The sequence below is a fragment of the Carica papaya genome, chromosome 4 (genome assembly GCF_054855325.1).
Source record: "Carica papaya isolate Zhongbai chromosome 4, ASM5485532v1, whole genome shotgun sequence".
NCBI classification, from domain to species: domain Eukaryota; kingdom Viridiplantae; phylum Streptophyta; class Magnoliopsida; order Brassicales; family Caricaceae; genus Carica; species Carica papaya.
Window position 1 is genome coordinate 15182315 of NC_142312.1, and position 20607 is coordinate 15202921.

The 20607-nt window shown below is 33.6% G+C and overlaps 1 protein-coding gene and 1 long non-coding RNA gene across 6 annotated transcripts in view; one reads left to right on the top strand and one right to left on the bottom strand.

Moving 5' to 3' along the window:
- The window catches only part of LOC110820026 (vacuolar protein sorting-associated protein, putative (DUF1162)), a 35640-nt gene extending 21025 nt beyond the window's left edge, over window positions 1-14615 (bottom strand). For 2 of the 4 annotated variants that reach the window (XM_088217938.1, XM_088217936.1), the window contains exons 1-3: window positions 14048-14614; window positions 13840-13933; window positions 13181-13360 (exon numbers count right to left, since the gene is read on the bottom strand). In XM_088217938.1, coding sequence (XP_088074064.1) covers window positions 13181-13360; window positions 13840-13872 — 213 coding nt within the window. In that variant the 5' untranslated portion in view covers window positions 13873-13933; window positions 14048-14614. Of the gene's footprint in view, window positions 1-10335; window positions 10451-13180; window positions 13361-13839; window positions 13934-14047 lie in introns of those variants that run through there. The other 2 variants (XM_088217939.1, XM_088217940.1) reach the window with 2 other exon arrangements.
- LOC110820027 (uncharacterized) lies at window positions 3071-9027 on the top strand. Of its 2 annotated transcripts, XR_002540790.2 has the most exons (3): window positions 3307-3725; window positions 3821-7138; window positions 7374-9027. It is a non-coding gene; the product is annotated as an uncharacterized LOC110820027 (long non-coding RNA). The 2 variants fall into 2 exon arrangements; XR_002540789.2 differs by having other exon boundaries at window positions 3071-7138.
- Window positions 14616-20607: the final 5992 nt, after the last annotated feature.

Below are 20607 nucleotides of genomic sequence, written 5' to 3' on the forward strand. Positions count from 1 at the left end.
TAAAGTCTTCTTATTTAACAAACGATCGCGAACCAAGTCTTGTAAACCTGCTGCTGATGGTTTTTCCTTTTCAATAAAATCATTATCTAGAATTTCATCATAACCATTGCTTCTCGAGTATAGCTCCATTAAGGGCTTCCACATCGCAAAATTATTTTGCCATCAAACTTGAAAATTGATGACTACACTTGTTGAATTTGGATTCCTGTTATTGAATTGGAAGCCATAGTAATCGAACCTTACGCTTTGATACCAGATGTTGGCAATTTAATTTCGTTGTAATTGCCAAGAGAATGAATTTTATACTCAAACAAACACTCCAAAACTTATTAATAGAAAAAATACAAATTTTACAATAGTTATAAGACAAAATTTCACACGCCAAACACATTATACATTAACTTGTTGAAACTAATTAATGTCATTCAATTTTTTTACCTCACGTCTCCAATTGTTTTCTTTCTTCACACTTGTCTGTATTTCTCTTTTATCTACAACTATTTATATAGTAGAAAGTTGTTGTTTTACCTTCCATTATTTATTGTTACCAGTTTACATTTCTCATTTATTATTGTCGTTCTTCTCTTTACCATTGTCGTTCTTGCATTTCCCCTCTTTATTTTTTGTTGTTTCCCCTTCCTCTACTTTATTGTTAATTAATTCAAGTTTAACTTTCCAACATTAATTATGTTAAGTTTAATTTTCTAATAGGCTAGACCATATGGATTATTGGCGCCGTCAAAACAATAGGTCTCGTATTCGAATTTAGGAAAAGGAAGAAGAAGATGATGTTTCCCTTAACGATGATGACTTGGCTGATGACAACCATGGTGCAGACACTTTCCTTGTATTTATAGTCAGGTGTATCTTTGCAACACCTACACTTAAGGAAGAAGATTGGCATCGTACTACTATATTTCAAACTCTTCTAAGATGTGGATCAAAAGCCAAAAGCTTGTCATTGACGAGTGAAGTTACACGAATATAGTATCTACGTTAACCATAAAGCATTTCAAGCTTCCCATAAAACAAATTCATAGTTATACAAGATAGCATGGATTGATAGACAACAATTCCGATAACTCAACAATGTCTTGCGTCTTTTGGTAAGCATAAAAATATCATCTTATGTGATATTCTCGTGCACGTAACTCATATTCTTCTTAGTAGCCCTTAGCTATATGATCACAATTTGCACATAAGTGAAGGGAAAACACATATTCCTTATTCTTTTGCAACTCGAGCACAAGAGATGTCATAAACTTTAAAGCAAAAAAGACTAGAAAGTTTATAACAACTGATCAAACAAAACAACTCCATCTTTTGTCGATAAAGTAGTTTGAAAAGGAAAGCAAAGAATCATAAATTATTTAGGCTATTGTAAATCGAGAAGTAAAGAAACTAGCAGCTTGTTCAATAAAAACAACATAAGTAGAAGTGACTAAGCTACTGTCTGACTTAACTGGCGTTGCTCCACTAGATCTGCCAATTGAACTTCCTCCACTTCATAGCATTCAACATGCAATCGACTTAGTCTACAGCTCAATTGTCAAACCTACCAACATACTGTATATATCCAAAAGAACATATTTAGCTTAAGCGACAAGTTGATGAATTACTCTGTAAAAGATATAACGAGAAAGTTTACATGTATTGTGCCAGCACTTACAACCAAAAACAATGGGGCCTGGAGGTGTGTCGATGGTTGTGCAATCAACAAAATTACTATCAATTATAAGTTTCCCATACCTCATCTTGATGACTGTCAGCTACTTTTGACATGCACCTGATGATTCAAGTGCCAATTGAAGAAGATTAGAATTAGATCATTAAGAAATAAGGGAAAGAATGACAAGAATGAAGAAAGATGACTAGAAGAAAAGAGATTCGATGAAAAAATACTTGATATTAAGCTGACCATATGAAGATTTACAAAGTACAGGTATTTAAACTCGAAAGAAATTATAATCACCATGAATTGCCCAAAGTCTCCAGAAAACCCGAGAGACGTAGAAACCCTAGAGAACGAGTGAGGACCTAGCCTCATTCGTTTAACCTAACCTTAACCTTTTCCCCTTAAATATGCTTCTTGATCTTTTACCATGTAGCCTCATTAATTCACAGATGGCAAACACATAACCCTTCTTAATCCCCTTCACCCGATGATTGACATGTGCCCCCTTTTCTCTTCAGATGGAAGCACATGTTTGACTCCTCACACATAAACCCTAATTGCTGTCTGTCTTCTGTTTCACACTTCATCCTCTTTCCTACGCGCACAACTTGATTCCCTGTTTCCACTACTATTTTCCTCATTGTGCTCCCACCTTTATCCCCTGCTTTCCGAACTACTTTTATCCTGGTGAGCTTGGTTCCTTACAATGACATGCGAGATCACATGACAAGTTCCACATACTTTTCCATGATAGATTTGAAAAGCGAACATCACCAAATCTGCACAAGATTAGGAGACAAACATAAAACGACATTCAAACCAAAAGATAGCCTATATGAGTAGTTAATCATGTCATTTGGATTGTCTAATGCACCAAGTACCTTCACGTGCTTCATGAATCAAGTTTTCTATTTTAATAAGAGATTTTCTGTCGTCTACTTTGATGATACCCTTATATTCAGTAAGTCTAAGGAAGAATGCATCTTGCACTTGCAACAAGTTATGAGAGTATTCCATCAAGAGAAACTCTATATAAACCTAAAAAATGCACATTTATGACAAATAGTGTTTTGTTCCTAGGATTTGTCGTCTCTTCCAAATGAGTAAAAGTTGATCAAGCAAAGGTTAAAGCTATCCCATAATGGCCAACTCCTAAGATCTTACATGAAGTGTAAAGCTTCCATGGGTTGGCATCTCCTTACATAAGGTTTATTGGAGGCTTTAGCACAATAATAACACCTATTACAAGCTACAGAGTCGTATAATCATATTCTTCTATGGTATCCAATGGTGTATAATTTTTAGAAATGGTTTATGACTTGTTAGGGATAAATTGGGTTATAGTAGGGTCGGTGATGGATGAGATTTCGGCGTAGAAGGGGATATGTAAAACGAAAAAATTTGTAAATCTTATTTTATTGACTATTTTTTGGATGGTATAGAAAGAGAGGAATAATGAGGAGAGGGATTGAAGGAGAGATATCTAAAATCAAGAGTAGATTGTTGACGGAGTGTGGAGGCTACTTTAGTAAAATAAATATGTAACTTAGGGTTTTATTCTATTATTAATTATTATGTTTTATAAATAAGGAAGTTATACCCGGGCTTTTGGGGTATAACTTCTATATATATGGCTGCATGTATCTATAATTTTAATCAATAAGAAAAAAAGGGTTTTACTCTCAAAAACATCATGGTATCAAAGTCGTAGGAACCCTACGGCCAACAAAGCTGCTCGTACAGCAGAGAGAATCTCAGAATTAACTGAGGCAGAAAGCTCAGTTGTCAGGGGTGCAATCAAGACAGTCATGGCACATAGGGGAGACCTTTCCTCCCACCATTCCTTTCAGCTCACATCTCACCGACTGAATGGAAAAAATTACCTGGAGGGGGTGCAATCCGTGAAGCTCGCAATCGACAACAGGCAAACTCGGACACCTGACTGGAGAAGTGAGAAAACCAGAAACAGGCAACCCGAATCTGAGAAATTGGAGATCAGAGAATTCACTGGTTATTGCTTGGCTAATTAATTCCATGGACTCAACAATAGGTAAACTGTATCTCTTTCTCCCTACTACAAAAGATGTTTGGGATGCTATTCGTGAAAGCTATTCTGATCTTGAAAACTCCTCACAAATCTTTTAGTTGAAATCGAAATTATGAAAGTCCAAGCAAGGAGATCGTGAGGTAGCTGTTTATTACAATGAGATGTTTTTCTTCATGACGGGAATTGGATCAGTGTTACAATGATGAATGGGACTGTCCTGCTGATAGTGTGAGAATAATGAAAAAAGAGGAGAGTGATCGCATATACCTATTCTTACCGGGGCTCAACAAAGTTGTTGATGAGGTGAGATCTCGAATCCTTGGCAAAACACCTTTACCTTCTCTTCCTGAAGCCTTTTCTGAAATTAGTAGAGAAGAGAGTAGAATGAAGGTTATATTAACCAAACCAAGAGCCAAAATCGGTAGTGGATGCTGAACATTCTGCCCTAGTGTCAAAGGGAAATGAATCTGATGCATCGGGGAAGAAAAAGCTTTGGTATGATCATTGCAATAAGTCTTGACATACGCGAGAGACATGCTGGAAACTAAATGGAAAGCCACCAAACAGGAAGAAGAAAAATAGTGCTGAAAACTAAATGGAAAGTCACCAAACAGGAAGAAGAAAAATAGTGCTGACAGTCGTGTCCTCCAAGTGTCTAATGAAGAAAACATAGGCCAGCAGAATACTCAAGATGCGTCTCCATTCACTAAGGAACAAATAGAGCACCTGTACAAACTACTACAATCCCCAGAACTCCAAGAAATTCACAAAATCCTTCCTGCTCCTTGGCTCAAAAAAGTAACTTTATCTCTGCACTTCTACTGAATAAAAAAAAATTAATAATTGCACTGTGATTGCAGATTCTCCCCTTGCCTAAATTTTAGTTTCATATGAATTCAAAGACATAAACCTCGTGAATTGAACACGAATCTGATTGGTAAATCTCCTGAAAGCAAAGTTGATACACACACACACACATATCATAAGCTTTGAAATAACCAGAGTATAAAATTTTAATAACAATCTTTAAAAACCTTTGATCTCTTGTAATAGAAAAAATCTGAGATCAGTTGTTTAAACTTAGAAGCATGTTATTTTCTCCCAGTTCATTTGGCGCACTTCTATTGGCCAAAAGTTTTTTGGAGACATTATCCAAACGATCTGCCAACAGACCAAGCTTCATACAATGTTGATCTCAATTTTCTTGGTAAGTTTTGAGAAAAAATTCAAATATCAAACGTAAATCACCCATAACTTCTGGTTCTTATATCAAATTGTTAAGGTCTTTGTTAGGGTCTAGTTATGAGACTTTATTGACAGTATGAGCTTGTCAAGAGAGAACCAATGACCTCCTAAAGTTTAAAGTACTCAGGAAACTTCTTTGACAAAATTTTCTGCATATCCGGTTTAGATTACAAGGCTCTTTTTACACCAAAAAAAGAAATATTTAACTACCCTAGTTGGAAGTAACTATCCTCACATCCTAGATACCACCTAAGTACCTATAGATCCCATAAACTATCAACACTTACCCCAAATATCCTAGAAACTACCTTCATACTTATTCCACTCTAGCAGCCATGTGTCACCCAAGCTATGTGTCACACAATAGGGTAGCCATGTGTTATCCAAGTTGATGTGGAACCTAGAATCAATAATGCAATCCAAAACTCATATAATTTCAATTAACACTAAAGACTTAATTCTCAAATAAACCCTCCCTACTCAACTCACAATCAACTATGATTGAAAGAAAGGTAATAGGAATTTATCTCTGCACTTCTAAGCATTAATCCTAGTCAAACTAGCACCTGGATCATAGATTCGAGAGTTACTGATCATATGACAGGCTGCTCCAAATTGCTTTCCACTTACACTCCTTGTGCAGGAAACAAAAAGGTTAAGATTGTTGATGGCTCCCTCTCAGCAATTGCTAGGACTGAAGCAGTTAAAATTTCTCCATCCATAACTCTTCATGATGTTCTCCATGTCCCTAAATTATCCTGTAATCTTGTGTCCATTAGTAAAATTACTAACAACCTTAATGTCGTGCTATATTTGACCCTTCTCGATGTGAGTTTCAGGACCCTTCTCGATGTGAGTTTCAGGATATAATCTCGGAGAGGACGATTGGCATTGCTAGGAAAAGTGGAGGTCTCTATTTCCTCGAAAATGTGACTAACTCGGACCGACAAAAAGCGCCGAGTACTTGCTTTAAATCTGTTTTTTATTCAAATAATATTATGCTTTAGCATTATAGATTAGGACATCCAAGTTTTCATTATTTAAAACAATTGTTTCCAGACTTATATAAAAATAAGAGTGCATCTTTATTTGAATGCAAATTTTGCGAATAGGCTAAGCATCACCGTTCTTTTTTCCCGAAGCCATATCATGCATCCAAACCATTTATTTTAATTCATATTGACGTATGGAAGCCATCTCAAGTCCCTACAATGTCTGGAAAAAAATGGTTTATTAGTTTTATCGGTGATCACACACGGGTTAATTAGGTATATCTGTTAGAAGACAAATATGAAGTAAAAGAGATTTTTAAAGTTTTTTATACCATGGAGGAAACACAATTTCAAGAAAAAATCCAAGTGTTCTAGAATGATAATGGTAAAGAATATTTTAATAAAATCTTAGGAAATCCTTTCTTAGAAAAAAATATAGAACACCAAAGCTCTTGCCCCGATACACCCCAACAAAATGGCATTGCTGAACAGAAAAACAAACATTTTCGGAAGTAACTAGGGCACTATTATTCACAAATCAGGTCCCAAGTATCTTCGGGGTAAGTTATTTTAACTGCTGCATATATTATAAATTGAATGTGTAGCAAGATTTTGAACTTTCAGACTCGTTTAAGTGGTGTCCAGAACAATTTTTTCCTACTTCTCGATTGATTTCTGACTTATCATAGAAAGTTTTCAGGTGGAGTGCCTTTGTTCATGTTCATGACCAAACTCAAGGAAAATTAGAGCATCGGGCTAGGAAGTGTATTTTTGTAGGTTATACACCAACCCAAAAAGGATACAAATGTGATGATCCTAATGCAAAAAAAAAAAAAAAATTACTTCAATGGATTTTACCTTGTTTGAGAACCAACCATTTTTTAACACTCATCTTCAGGGGGGAGAAGGAAAATGAAGATTCAGAGGTGTTTGGTAGCTCTCAACCCATAAATAATCTTGATCAATCGGAAAACACAAAATTTATGATAAACACTAAATTATGTGAACCTATGGAGCCTTCTCATAATATTACTGGAAATGAAAACGGACAAAAAGCAGGTACAAAAGAACTTCTTGTCTATTCCAGGAGGAAACTGAATCAAGGAAATGAGACTGAGACCTCTCAACACTGTCAAGAGTCTGAGCCTCAGACAATTCAGAACTTCATCGAAATACCAGGTAATCCTCATATAGAACCAACCACATAAGCTTGCCCAATTTTGATTTCATACATTCAGAGTCTAACATGTCTGAACTTGATCTTCCCATCGCTAAACGTAAAGGTGTCAGAAGTTGTACCAAGTATCGTATGTCCAACTTTGTATCCTATAAGAGTCTGTCACCAATATTTTCTGCATTTATTTCACATTTGTCTAGTGAAGAGATTCCAAAGACTGTACATGATGCTTTACAGGTCCCTGAGTAGGAGGCAAACCTTGAAGAAATGAGGGCCCTTGAGTAAAATGGCACATAGGAGGTAATGGAACTGCCAAAGGAAAAGAAAACAGTTGGCTGTAAATGGGTGTTCACAACAAAATACAGATCAGATGGATCTCTTGATAGATATAAGGCATTGATTACCTTGAAACCTTTGCACCTGTGGCAAAACTAAATACAATCAGAGTGCTACAAACAATTACAGCCAACCTAGACTGACCCCTATAACAGCTAGATCTTAAGAATGCATTTCTCAACGGTGACTTAAAAGAAGAAGTTTATATGAACCCACCCCCAAGCTTTGAAAAGAAGTATGGATCAAAAGTATTTAAACTTAAAAAATCTCTATACAAGCTGAAACAATCACCAAGCGCTTGCTTTGAGAGATTCACTCAGCTTGTGAAGAAACAAGGATATACCTAAGGCCAGGCAGATCATACCATGTTCACAAGGCATTCAGCTGACGGAAAGATAGCTGTCCTCATAGTATATGTTGATAATATCATTCTCACTGGGGATGACATAATTGAAATGAAGCAATTGAAGAAACACCAAACTTCTGAGTTTGAAATTAAAGACCTGGGCTCATTAAAATACTTTTTTGATATGGAAGTAGCCCGATCAAGGAAGAGCGTTGTTGTGTCACAAAGGAAATACATGATGGACCTACTTAAAGAGACAGGTATGAGTGGTTGTCGTCCTGTTGAAACACCATTTGATCCAAATCAAAACTTGAAAACGATAAGGGAGGGTCAATAGACACATCACGGTACCAGAAACTTGTTGGGAAGTTGATCTATTTGTCACACACACGACCAGATATTACTTTTGCCGTGAGCCTAGTAAGCCAGTTCATGCATTCTCCTCATGAAGAACACCTTGAAGCAGTCTATCGTATCTTTAGGTACCTAAAGAGCTCTCCGGAAAAGGGGCTATTTTTCTGGAAAAATGAGCAACGAAAAATTGAAGTTTATATAGATGTTAACTGGGTAGGATTCATCATGGACAGAAGGTCAGTATCAGGATATTGCACATTTGTATGGGAAAATCTAGTGACTTAGAAGTAAAAAAGAAAATGTGGTGGCTCGTAGTAGTGCTAAAGCTGAGTATAGATCAATGGCTCATGGAATTTGCAAAATGGTTTGGCTCAATCGAGTGATGAAGGAACTAAGAAGACATGTGACTATGCCTATGAAATTGTATTGTGGTAACAAGACAGCTATAAATATTGCTCACAATCCAGTCCAATATGATAGAATAAAGCATGTGGAAATTGACCAGCATTTCATAAAGGAAAAAATTGAAGATGGAACCACTTGTATGCCATTTGTCCCAACTTCACAGCAAACGGCAGATATTCTTACAAAGGGATTGTCCAGACCAAACTTTGAGTTTCTTGTTAGCAAGTTGGACATGACAAATATCTTTGCACCAACTTTAGGAGAAGTGACAGAGTGTAGAGGCTACTTTAGTAAAATAAATATGTAGCTTAGGGTTTTATTCTATTATTAATTATTATGTTTTATAGATAAGGAAGTTGTACCTAGGGTTTTGTGGTATAACTTCTGTATATATGGCTGCATGTATCTATAATTTTAATCAATAAGAAAAAAGGGTTTTACTCTCAAAAACATCAATTGTTTCATTATTTTGGTTATTTGATTTTGAGATATGACATATATAGGATGAATTTTAGGAATATAGTATTAATTCTAACAGATGTATAAATATTCTATAAATGGGTGGCACTCCCTTAGCACCGTTGATTTAATATACTTTTTACACTTATTATTTCAAAATAAAAAGATTCTCAAGAAGATTATCTCAAATGCTTATGTTATTGATTTCATATCAACGAGGTGACCCTCCTATTTCTCATTATAGTTTTTCCTATTCGCTTATCAGACACTTCGAACATCAAGGATGCGATTGAAAATATTGTTGATTATTAAGAGGTAACAATAAAGAATGGTACTTATAACAAGTTTCTACTAAAATAGAAAGAATGTTCTCAAATTGATTGCATTTGGATCACAGAAGCTGACTTCAAGAAGCTCTATCATGCATGCTACATCCAATTTCAACTCAATGCAGTCAAGTTCCCCGCCCCCTCCCCGAGGAGAATTGATGGCGCATAGCCATAATAGGAAATTATTATTTAGAAATTTACCGCTTGGTTATTTTTCAGATTATTATATTTGTTTTCCTTATCTTTAGCATTCCTATTATATTAGAAATAATGTTCCTAAATTAGTTTTGATATTTCCTAATACAGTTTAAGACATTTCTACTTAGCAACCTATAAATAAGGTTGTAATCTCTTAAGAGGATCATTCAAGTATTCAATTATACTTTTGAGAATTTCTCATAATTAATTGCTTGACTCAATCAACTCCTAAGTATGATGCCTAAGAATCCTAAGTCTGATATTTAGATATTTCTCTAATTTTTTAGTAGACAAATTAGAGACAAATCAATCTCAATTTGTCCTCTATCAAAACCACAAGGAGTCCTAAAAGAACAAAATGAAAAAGCACAGAAAAATACATAACAATCAATGATGTTTCCCAGTCTCCTGGCAAAATAGCCAAAGAGACATCCCAAAAACCCATTAGTCTCGGCCCACAAAAGAAGCAAGAATCAATCTATCCCAAAGGAAAGATGCCGGAGTAACAATCTCTAAAAAGCTTAGCACTATGCTCCAGCAAAAACACTCACAAACCAGCAAAGATATCCCTCCAAACTATTAAGCTTCTTTACTTAGCCCACCTCCACTAACCCCGAGGGAAGAAGAGGCAACCCACATATAGCCAATAGTAGTATATAACCTAAAGAAAGCCTCCTAGCCACCTCAAAGCAAAAAGAGATGCTGATGAAAAAATTGCTGCATATTATAGTCAAATATTAGTAGATAATAGATGAAGAAAGACCAGAATTACCTCAAAAAAAATGCACAATTCGTCCGCTAATGGTACAATACTGAATCCCATAGCCAACCCATTCAAACTTGCTGATAAAGCAGTTATAGCCATGCTAAGTGAATAAACATACTCCCTGCAGTATATTCATAGTTCTTCCACCATTAGAACAAGAAAAAGTGTCCTGTCTCTATAAATTCATAATGCTTATCCACAGACACAAAACATCTCAACTTCCAATATTATGCTTTTCTCATGATCTTCACACAGATCAGGCAAAAAGGATGAACAAAATTTCACCATGCATCAAAGTAGAATTATGAGATTAGAAATACTAAAAATAGAGAGAGAGAGAGAGAGAGAGAGAGAGAGAGAGAGAGAAATTTCAGTAAGTTTCATGAGTTGTTTGCCTACCTAGAAGTACCATCCTAATAGCCAAAGATATAATTAGAGAGAATAAAATTGAGTATCTTGCTCGAGGATCTTTGTTAATGTTGTTTCATGCTTGTCTTCTGCTATGTCAAATTTTCTTATAGAAGATTCAAGGATGATGTTTTATTCTCCGCACTTGTATTTACTTTATGTTCATCTTAACAATACTTCTTTTTCTATCCACAAAAAGAATATATATATATATATATATATATATCTTGCCTGAGATAGAGAAAAGCAGAATTTTCACAAATGAAGACCTGACTACTTAAAAAAGAAGAGAAAAAAAAAGGGACGAAAAGATGCCTTAGGAAACGAGATTATGTCCCGTAATCTTCATGTTTTCTTCTTAAGGTGGAAGAAAGATATAAAAGATAACCAATAAGCTAATGAGTAAGTAGAAATTAAAAAACTTCTTAATGAAAATATTTGCCTTTGTCATGATTCTAGAGGTTTTTTCATTTTCTAACCTCCTGCAGCTGTTCCAGTGGAATAAACCTTATGACAAGCGAGCTAGTGAGCATCAATATGGAGGAAGAGATGATCAAAGGGTTGGCTAAGTGACAGGTAACTGACCTTTTAGAGTGGCCTATACTTATTTGCTTGACCCATTGGTAAAAACTCCTCGAATTGGTTTTAATGATGCTCACTAGCCCATTCCCTTCTATTCCTCTATATTGAGGCTCACTACCCCAACTGCCCTAAGATTAATACCCTCAAACACCTGTAGGAGGGTTAGAACATTAAAAACTGCTCAAAATCATGACAAAGAACAATGACAATGTCATCAACAAACTAAAGGTGGGAGACTTTTGGGATTCAATGGCGCATAGGATCACTAAATGCCTTGATAGTTAAAATGGAAACTTGTTAATCCCTTGGAAATTTGGTCACTATTTCAAACATGCCTTTATAGTTCTTCCACTTTACTATTTCTCACTATTTTAACTTCCTTGAAGTGTCATGGAGAGTTTTGAGCGGATGATGAGGAATTTTCTTCAGTTTGATTCGAGTGAGTCTTTGAGAGATCACTTCGTTAGATGGGATGTGTGCTATTCAACAAAGAAATACCGAGTTTGGTTATTAGGAACTTTTGAGTAAAACGGTGCCCTTTTTAGCAAAACAATTATGGCATTTTCCTTCAGAACCTAATTCTTCGCAGCGAATGGTGATGAAGAGTAAGCTCAGTTGCATCGAAATGGCTGAGACTCCAAAATTAGCTGGAAAAATGAAAAATGCAGAATTATAGGCTTCAATATAATGATTTGACTCGGTTGATTTTCTTCTGAGTCCCCAACAAAAGCACTCAAACCATTCACTCTCAAGTACAAACATAACGAAACCCACCCCTGAGATGTGTACTTTTCATTATCTAAGTTAGGAACTTCTATTATCTGAAACTCTTGAAATTCGAGGCACTCTACATCCTTCTCATCAAACCATGGGTATCCCTCCTTTGGTCTAGCCAACTCAGACTTTGAAGTTGGCCAAACAACAGCTTCAATGTTCTGAACATTAAATCCTATATGAAAATCATCCCGTCTAACTACAACATTCATATTTTCATTCTCAAGGTCAAATACATCCTGTCCAAGCGTGATTTGGATGTGAGACCAGATATGAATATGCCAAGTTGAATGTGTTTCACTAAACATCTTCCTTGAGAATGAAAAATATAGAAAAAGACTGGAAAATTCTGTACATAACCATAAAAATATTAGCTAGCAATGAGAGGATCTTGTAAGACTTTTGGAAGAGGATGCAGACAAGAGAATCTCTGTAGCCATCTTCAGCATGGGGAGAATTCGCTGCTGCTCTATATCTGGCAATTCGCCGTGCCCGTGAAATTGCTTCAGCAGGCAGCTGTTTCTCAATATTAGAAATCACCTCCCAATTATGTTTGACAGAAATCATAAAAGATTTGTTTTGGGACATCTTAACAGCTGATCTTTTAAGTAACTCCACAGAAGAGTACCCAAGTAATGACAGCATATTCTCATAAGCATTCACATACCGCAACCAGACAATAACAACACCTACTAACTTTTGCATTGACAATCTGGGAGCTGAAATTAGATAACTAATTCTGCTTGCAGCTAGCCTCCACAGTTCTCAACCACTTCTCCTATACTTATATTCTTTTGAAATCAGCTGTCCAACTGCTAGGAAAACAGGGAAATCAGAAGGAGAAAATAACAAACTTAATTCTGGAACGCAAACCTAAATCTACAAGCTGGAGATCATTTAATACAATGTAAGTGAAGATGTCATCTGAAAAGCACACATGGTTCATGCAATCATTCCTCTTATACACAATCTCAAGACCACTGCTATTGATGAAAAGAGAGCTCCTATTTGAAGGTAGAAGAAATGCACCAACAAGTCCCTCTAGAAGACATCCATGTCCAGAATCTCAAGACCCTGCAGTAAGCACCTTTATTTCCAACCAGTATGCAATTGAATAGTTGAAAATAGGGAACTGAAATTGCAGATTGCCGCTAAGGATCTGCAGATGACAGTGTTTGAGAATAAGATTCAAAAGAGAAGTCTTGAACGAGTTTCTTGAAGAACTTGTAGTCAACATCCTTTCCAAAGCATCACGTAAAGCACAACCCTGAAGGTTTTTAAAAGAAAAGAAAAAGAAAAAGAAAAAAGGTCAGGGTGGTGATCCAGCAGAACATAGTTACCCAAGTAGGCAACTCATCCAGTGAAAAAATTACGCCGTTCATCAGAGAAGAAATTGCTAACAAAGAAAAAAATTAAAAAAAGAAATGATAGACATACAGGTGCTCCTAGAGAACTCTCCTTGTCTTTGTTACGATGGAATCATTATGCTACTTGTTATAATTCTACTATGGGGCTTTTAGGAAGTTTCACAAAGGATTTGTTATCCTCTTTACTTGCATTTTCTCCTTTTCCCTCATTTCTGATACTACTACTTTTTCTATTAAAAAAAACGTTTCGTCGCCAATGAAATAACAAAAACAACATTTTTCAAATAACTTGACAATTGAAAACACTGGATAATATCCACTAACATCAGAGAACGATTTCCTACCTAAAAAAGACAAAATAATCAACGTAACAAAATACCTGAGGATCAATCGCTAAAATAGCATTCTTCATCTCCTCCAATGCTCCATCACGTAATTTCCTCTTCCTTGCCGAACCCCTTCCCTCCTCTTCTCTTCAATATGCGAAAAAGGAAACACAAAAACCAATAATACTCGCTATAAAACAAGCACATTAAACATATAAAATATTCACTCATGCAGATACGCACGTACTGAAACTGGATTACCTAGTTGAAAGCGTGATATGCAGGCCGCGAATTTCGATTGAGAAGGCAGGAGCTGACCAGATGGAGAAGCGAACAATTAAGTGCTCGATAACAAATTCTTTGAAGCAAAAATTATCAAACTGATCAACGAGCGGATCTAAGACTGAAGTATCGAAACGGAGGTTCTCTGCGGTCGCAAGGGAATTGGTAAACGCCAATTCCAGTTGTAGATTAGGCTCCTCTTGCAGCCACGGGTGCAAACAGAGAACATAGTCTCTGTCGGATAATGTCGTGGAGCAACATGTTGCAGAGTCGCTATTCGGAATAACACGAGGAGAGTAACGTACAGTGAGATTGAAGTTTTGCCATAAGAGAATATGAGAATTCTCGATTAATCCGCTTACTTCAGCTGAGCGGGAAAATTGAGCGAGACGCAAGAGATCATGGCAGCGTTAGTTATCATGAAACGAATAGAAAGAAATAGAACAATTCGATTTCTATGACGGTTTCACGGACAGATTTTGTAATTGAGGAGGTGGAACTCGTGTTTGCTACGGCTCGGAAATTTTTTTATTTAGTTGATATTTTTACAAAAATTTTACAAATATATATATATAATGGTAAATTAAAAATTGAAAGAAATAGAAAGCAAACATTCAATTAACTACCAAACAAGTTTGGAATTTATTCTTTTGAAGTAGTTTCTTCATTCAAATTAAAACAAATATTCAATTTAATCCACATAACTATAACATGTTTTACATTATAGTACTAAATATTTTAAAAAAAAAATTAACTTAAAGTCATACATGGTTAAATTTTTAAACAAACATAAAATGTTTATGAAATAACTTCTTTTCACTTAAAAATATAAATCCTAATTATGTTTATTAATTTTAGTCTGCATATTCCTTTAATACTCATCACCAAAATCACAAATCATTAACTCATACATGATAATATCAATATTTATATCAATTCCCGATAGTAATTCATTGTGATATAACAACTCCTCTTTTTTTATCTACTTAGTCTCACAATGTTGGAGCTAAAAGTTGTGGTTATTGAAGATAGAGGCTTTTTAGCGGAATGGGAGGAAGAGGGGCCGAACATTGATAGAAATTATTAGAAGATATGAACATTTTATCTTTAATCTAACTTGTTTTATAAATTCAGATACATATATCGTGATTGAAAATGGAGGTTATTTAATATAAAGGATGAAAGTTGAAAACGGTGTTAGATTTATATTTATTTTTCTCTCTCTATATTATATTTTTTTATTTAAACATTTTGATTGAAAAATATAAGTTATAAGCTAATGAGTTTTAAGTTTTTTGTTAGCTATAAGTTTCATTTGGAGATCTAAAATAATGAATTTTGTGTGTATATATACGTATATATTATATTAACATCCCGGGTCCGGGATAATTAGTTTTGTGATAGTAAATTTAAATTTTCTTAAATAATAATGATAGTTCATTTTTTTTTATTTAAAAAGGGTACAAAAATAATTATTAAGGAAAAATCTATGTATTTTAAACACTTTTGAAACAAATTTCAAGAATCATGGTCAATCTATAAATAAGGGAGATACGCTTGAAAGAAAACTTGAAAAATCATGACTTCTTTATAAATTAAAAAAAAATGAGCCATGTAAGACAGCTATGTTAGCAACATGATGAATCAGGGTGCGCAGCGTGACAGCTAAGTCAGAAGGCGTGTCCATGCGAGAGGCCATACTAGCAATCCACGTGCCTGAAAGATCGAACGATTTAGATTCACTCCCACTCGCACGAACGGCTCGATTGCAATCCTATTCGAATTCGAATGGACAGTTCTGATCGCCCACATGAAGGATCCAAAGGTCGCATGATCAACAGCCAAGATTCGTAGGATTGACCGATCAAACGATCTGAGACGCACACAAGAAGGAAATGTGGGATATCCTAAATAGGCTGGATTGGAAGGCCTTCGTTGCGCCATGTGGACCTGCACAAACGACAAAGATTAAAATAGGAAAGGTATTTAACCACTCTTTTCTGTCGGCCTCCCAAACCTTAGTTGCCAGGTTGACTGGAGAAGAAGACGAACAAAGAGCGTCGGAGGGAGCTCAGACGCCAAAGAACAGCAACACCGCCGTGCCAAAAGTCAAAACTGATGCTGGTAAGCACGATTTTTTTCCTCTTTTTTCATTCTTGATCCTTTTTAATTAATTTCACCTTAGATATGCCCAAGAACACCATAAGCCGAGGAAGAGAGACGTGCGCCTACAATCAGAAGTCAGACTCGATTTCGGTAAGTTGTCCACCTTCCTTTGTTCCTTATCCTTCTGTAGACACTAATAGCGTGTTGTTTTCTTCGTCTAGCAAAGAAATGAGAGAAAAGAACAGAACTAGACAAAGGCCGAAAGTAAAGACCGTCGCGATCGGTGGTTATGGGGAACAGTGCCACCATCATCAGATTGGGGTAAGGATGCCCAAACCCTTCTCTCTGTAACAGTTGACCGAAGGTCAATAAAAAAAAGAAATAAAAAAATAAATAATAATAATAAATGAATAAATAAATTAATATAGTAATAATAATACTAATAATAATAATAATAATAATAAAACAATAACATGGTAGGGATAATAATAAAATAAAGTAATATACATATCTATTGGTATACGTATAAATACACTTGGCTGATCCAAAACCTAACTTGTGTCACGTATTGCTAAATTTAACCTTTAAGGTTGCTGATAGAGCTAACAAAATGCTTATTGTTATTCTAATTTATTTTGTCATTTTCTTAATTTAATTTACATGTATTCTTATGTATATATTTCCCTTATTTTCATTTGTTTTTTTTTCATATAATTTTATTTTACTATGATATTCTATTCATTTGAATCAATCTTACTATATTTCCTCATGTTGTATTTTAAAATATTCCTATCATATTTGTTTTAATATATTCAATGATTATCTCTCCTTCAATGCACACCCAATTACGGGTTACATATTCTGGCATTAATATTTGTGTTTATGCATGCGTTGCAATGATTAAAAATGAAAGATGGTATGGTCTTGTTTTGGAATATTCATGATGCATAATAAGTTCGTTGATAAAAATAGAATCAAGCAATGAGGCAAATAAAACCATCACTTGATATTAGGATGGGGAGTATATAGGGTGATTCCTATCATGAATGTAATCATTAGTTATACGGGGCTAGAAAATTTCATACTGGACGGGGTTGGGAGATTGTGAATGACACTCATATTGGACGAGATATAGGAACGATCGATATAAGCAGCACTCATATCGAATGGGGTATGGAGTGGTCAGTTTAAGTGGCGTCTATTACCGGACGGAGTGTGGGGATGAGCGATAGTTGTGAAAGAAATGTAGGTATCCACGAGTAGGAAAAACCCCCTATGGAACCCATAGATACTGGCGAACAAAAATAATGGTAAAGGATGGGTAAGGGAATGATAAACAATTAATAGCATTTTATTATCTTCCTGAACATATCTAAATATTGTACATGAAATTGTCTAACAAGAAAGTATGTGATAAATTGTGTTTTTATAAAAAGAAATGGTGTGATCGCACTAGTGTGGTTTTTAATACAAAGTAAGTGTTCCATCAGTCATTTTATGTTTTATACCACCCTTTGGTTACTGTTTCAGCGGTAAGGTTTTTGGCATTTTTATTGAGCTATTATTCTTATTACAATTTCATATCAGAACGATCAAGACTAGATATAGGACAATAAGAGAATATATTAGAACATCATCCCCATCCGTCCTGCCGCATTCGAATTAAGATTAATTATTATTGTAATAGTTATCTTTTGTTTTAAGTTCTAAACATTCAAGTAGCCCCGAACGTGCAAGGAATGTAACCTTTAAATTTTAATTCTTCTACTAAATGAAAGATTTCAGTATTATTCATATTACTATTATTGGATTAAATGCTCGAAATCTCTGATAGGGATTTGGCCTTTTACAATTATATTTAATTTTATTATTGTAACTAATTATATTGTAACGCATTTTCTATAGTGTTGGTTATCTATTTGTTGTTCATTTAAAAAAAAAAAACAAATTGATTTCTATATTGTGTTCAATTGATTGAAATGGACATAGTAATCATCTACTTGATAATAAGAAAATGAGAGCAAGATCATGAGAATTTTGTATTTCATTTATTTGTTTTAGTACTTTATCGGCTCAACCATCTAAGGCAAGTAAAGAATGGATGAACTGTGTTTCCAAAATTTTCAAATTTTTTATACAACAATACTATCAAATGAAATAAGAAAAATGTTAAAGCATCAAGTATCTTCAAAAAATAAATAAAGTAAGTGAAAGAATGATTAAGAGATTATAGACATTTATTTTTTTTACTAATACATATAATATAAGAGAATTTTCCGCACATCTTTTATAAAACCCAAGAGATTGGAAGAAAAATTTTCTTATTACCTTTTTTAAAAAGTAAATATAGAACCTGAATGTTTATGATTCAAAAATAGCTCAAGAATAAATATAAAAACTGTGCACTTAATTTTTCAAATAATTTATCAAAAATTCTTTAAAATAATATATAAGAAATATTTTAAAAATCAAATAATATGTCATTAAATACAAACAAAAACAAATCAGATATGAGCATTAAATACTTAAAAAAATCAAATCCAATATTATTGGTGTAATTTGAAAGGTGTGTCACAATTCTTTGTTACACATTTATAAAATACATAGAAATTTTTTATGTGAGGAAACTATGTGGTGAATTTCACCATTCACATTGTCTAAGTACCTCATGATGTGAGGAGATAATATGATGTATTTCATTACATCATATTGTATGGGTATCTCTCAATTCGTTGAGATAAAATTATATATTTATCACATCACAAAATTTAAATATTTCTCACTTTGTCCAGAAAACATGATGCATTCATCACATCATATCGCCTAAACACCTCTAGAATTTTTTCAATTTGGTATGTTTCAAAAATTATTTTTAAATAGTTTTTTTTACATAAAAAAAGGCTTCTTTAAAGATGTAATTTTTAGATATATTTAAAATAAAAGAGCAACCATTGAGCATTTTTTTAGTCACCTATTTACTAGAAACTTAATGTGCTTTAAATCTTGCTCTCTATTTTTCTTTTTTACAATCACTTTGCTTTGAGATCTTCAAAACTCGTTTCTATTTTTGGACCTTTGCGACACTGTATTTCAAAATTCTCTTTGTACAAATATATAAATATAAAAACAAGTTTAAAATAAAAAAAAAAAAACAGTATAATTTAATTGAACTATTTTATATTTATACACGTATATATTCAATTAATTTTGAAAATAATTAATTTGCATGCACATATTAAATTAATTGTAAATTAGTTTAATTTTGTAAAGAAACATGCATGCATTAAATTAGTTACATGAATGTATTAGGCTAATTCTAAAATTAATTCTTAAAATAACTAATTACATGAATTTATGGCATTAATTTTAAAAATAACTAATTAAATGCGCATATTAGTTTGATTATGAAAATCAATTCTGTAAATAATTAATTTATATTCATTTGTCAAAACTAATTTTAATTCAAGTTTAGGGATAATTAATTTTCTCTAATAATATGGCTCTGTTGTATTAGTCTCAGCACAATAGTTAATTTTTTTTTTTTTTTCTCTTTTTTTGCACTTTCCCCCCTAAATTATTAGCATAATAAAAACAATATAGATAATTAATCTTGAAGTATAATATTAAAAAGCACATACTTAAACACTGATTCCCACTCTTTGAATCTTTTCATTCCTTACGTTTTGCAAACATCTTTTTTAGCCCCAGTTTTGTTTTGAACAAGCCAAATAACTTGCTCACTTTCTCCCTCTAAAGTTTGCATTTATTCTAAAATGACTACACCGAAATTAATAAATAATTTAATTAAAAAATGAAATTAGTTTTACACATATGCATGTATGTATTAAATTAATGTTGTAAATAATTAATATACAATTAGTTTACATGTAAATAGTTGTTTTGTAGTTATGTATACAATTAATTTTAGAAACAGTTAAGTAATTTTAATATTTAATGTTATGTAATTTATTACATATAAAATATCAATTTAACTATAATTTTCACCAATTAAATTTTTAGTTATGGATTTATACAACAAGTAGATTAAAAAAGAAGAACATATATTTTTCCAAATCAAAAGATATATAAATAATTAATACAAATAATTTATGTAACCATATATTAATAATCAATTGTACATACTTATAATAACAATGAATTGAATTCAGAGAAAGCCGAATTTTCTTGGACAAAAAAGAAAAACTCAACAATATTTCATGTTAGCGTCAAAGATGTAAACCGTCTAAAAAATAATCTCTACAGAATATGCTATTGATTATTAGCTAAGGAATTAGTCGTTGTTGTGGTTCATATACCTATTATGTTGTAGTATTCAAGCTTTTATTTTTGCAACTTCAGTTGCAGTTTATATATTTAAGCAAATCTATGGAAGGTTATTGTTATTATTATTATTATTTTTTAAAACCGTCTTT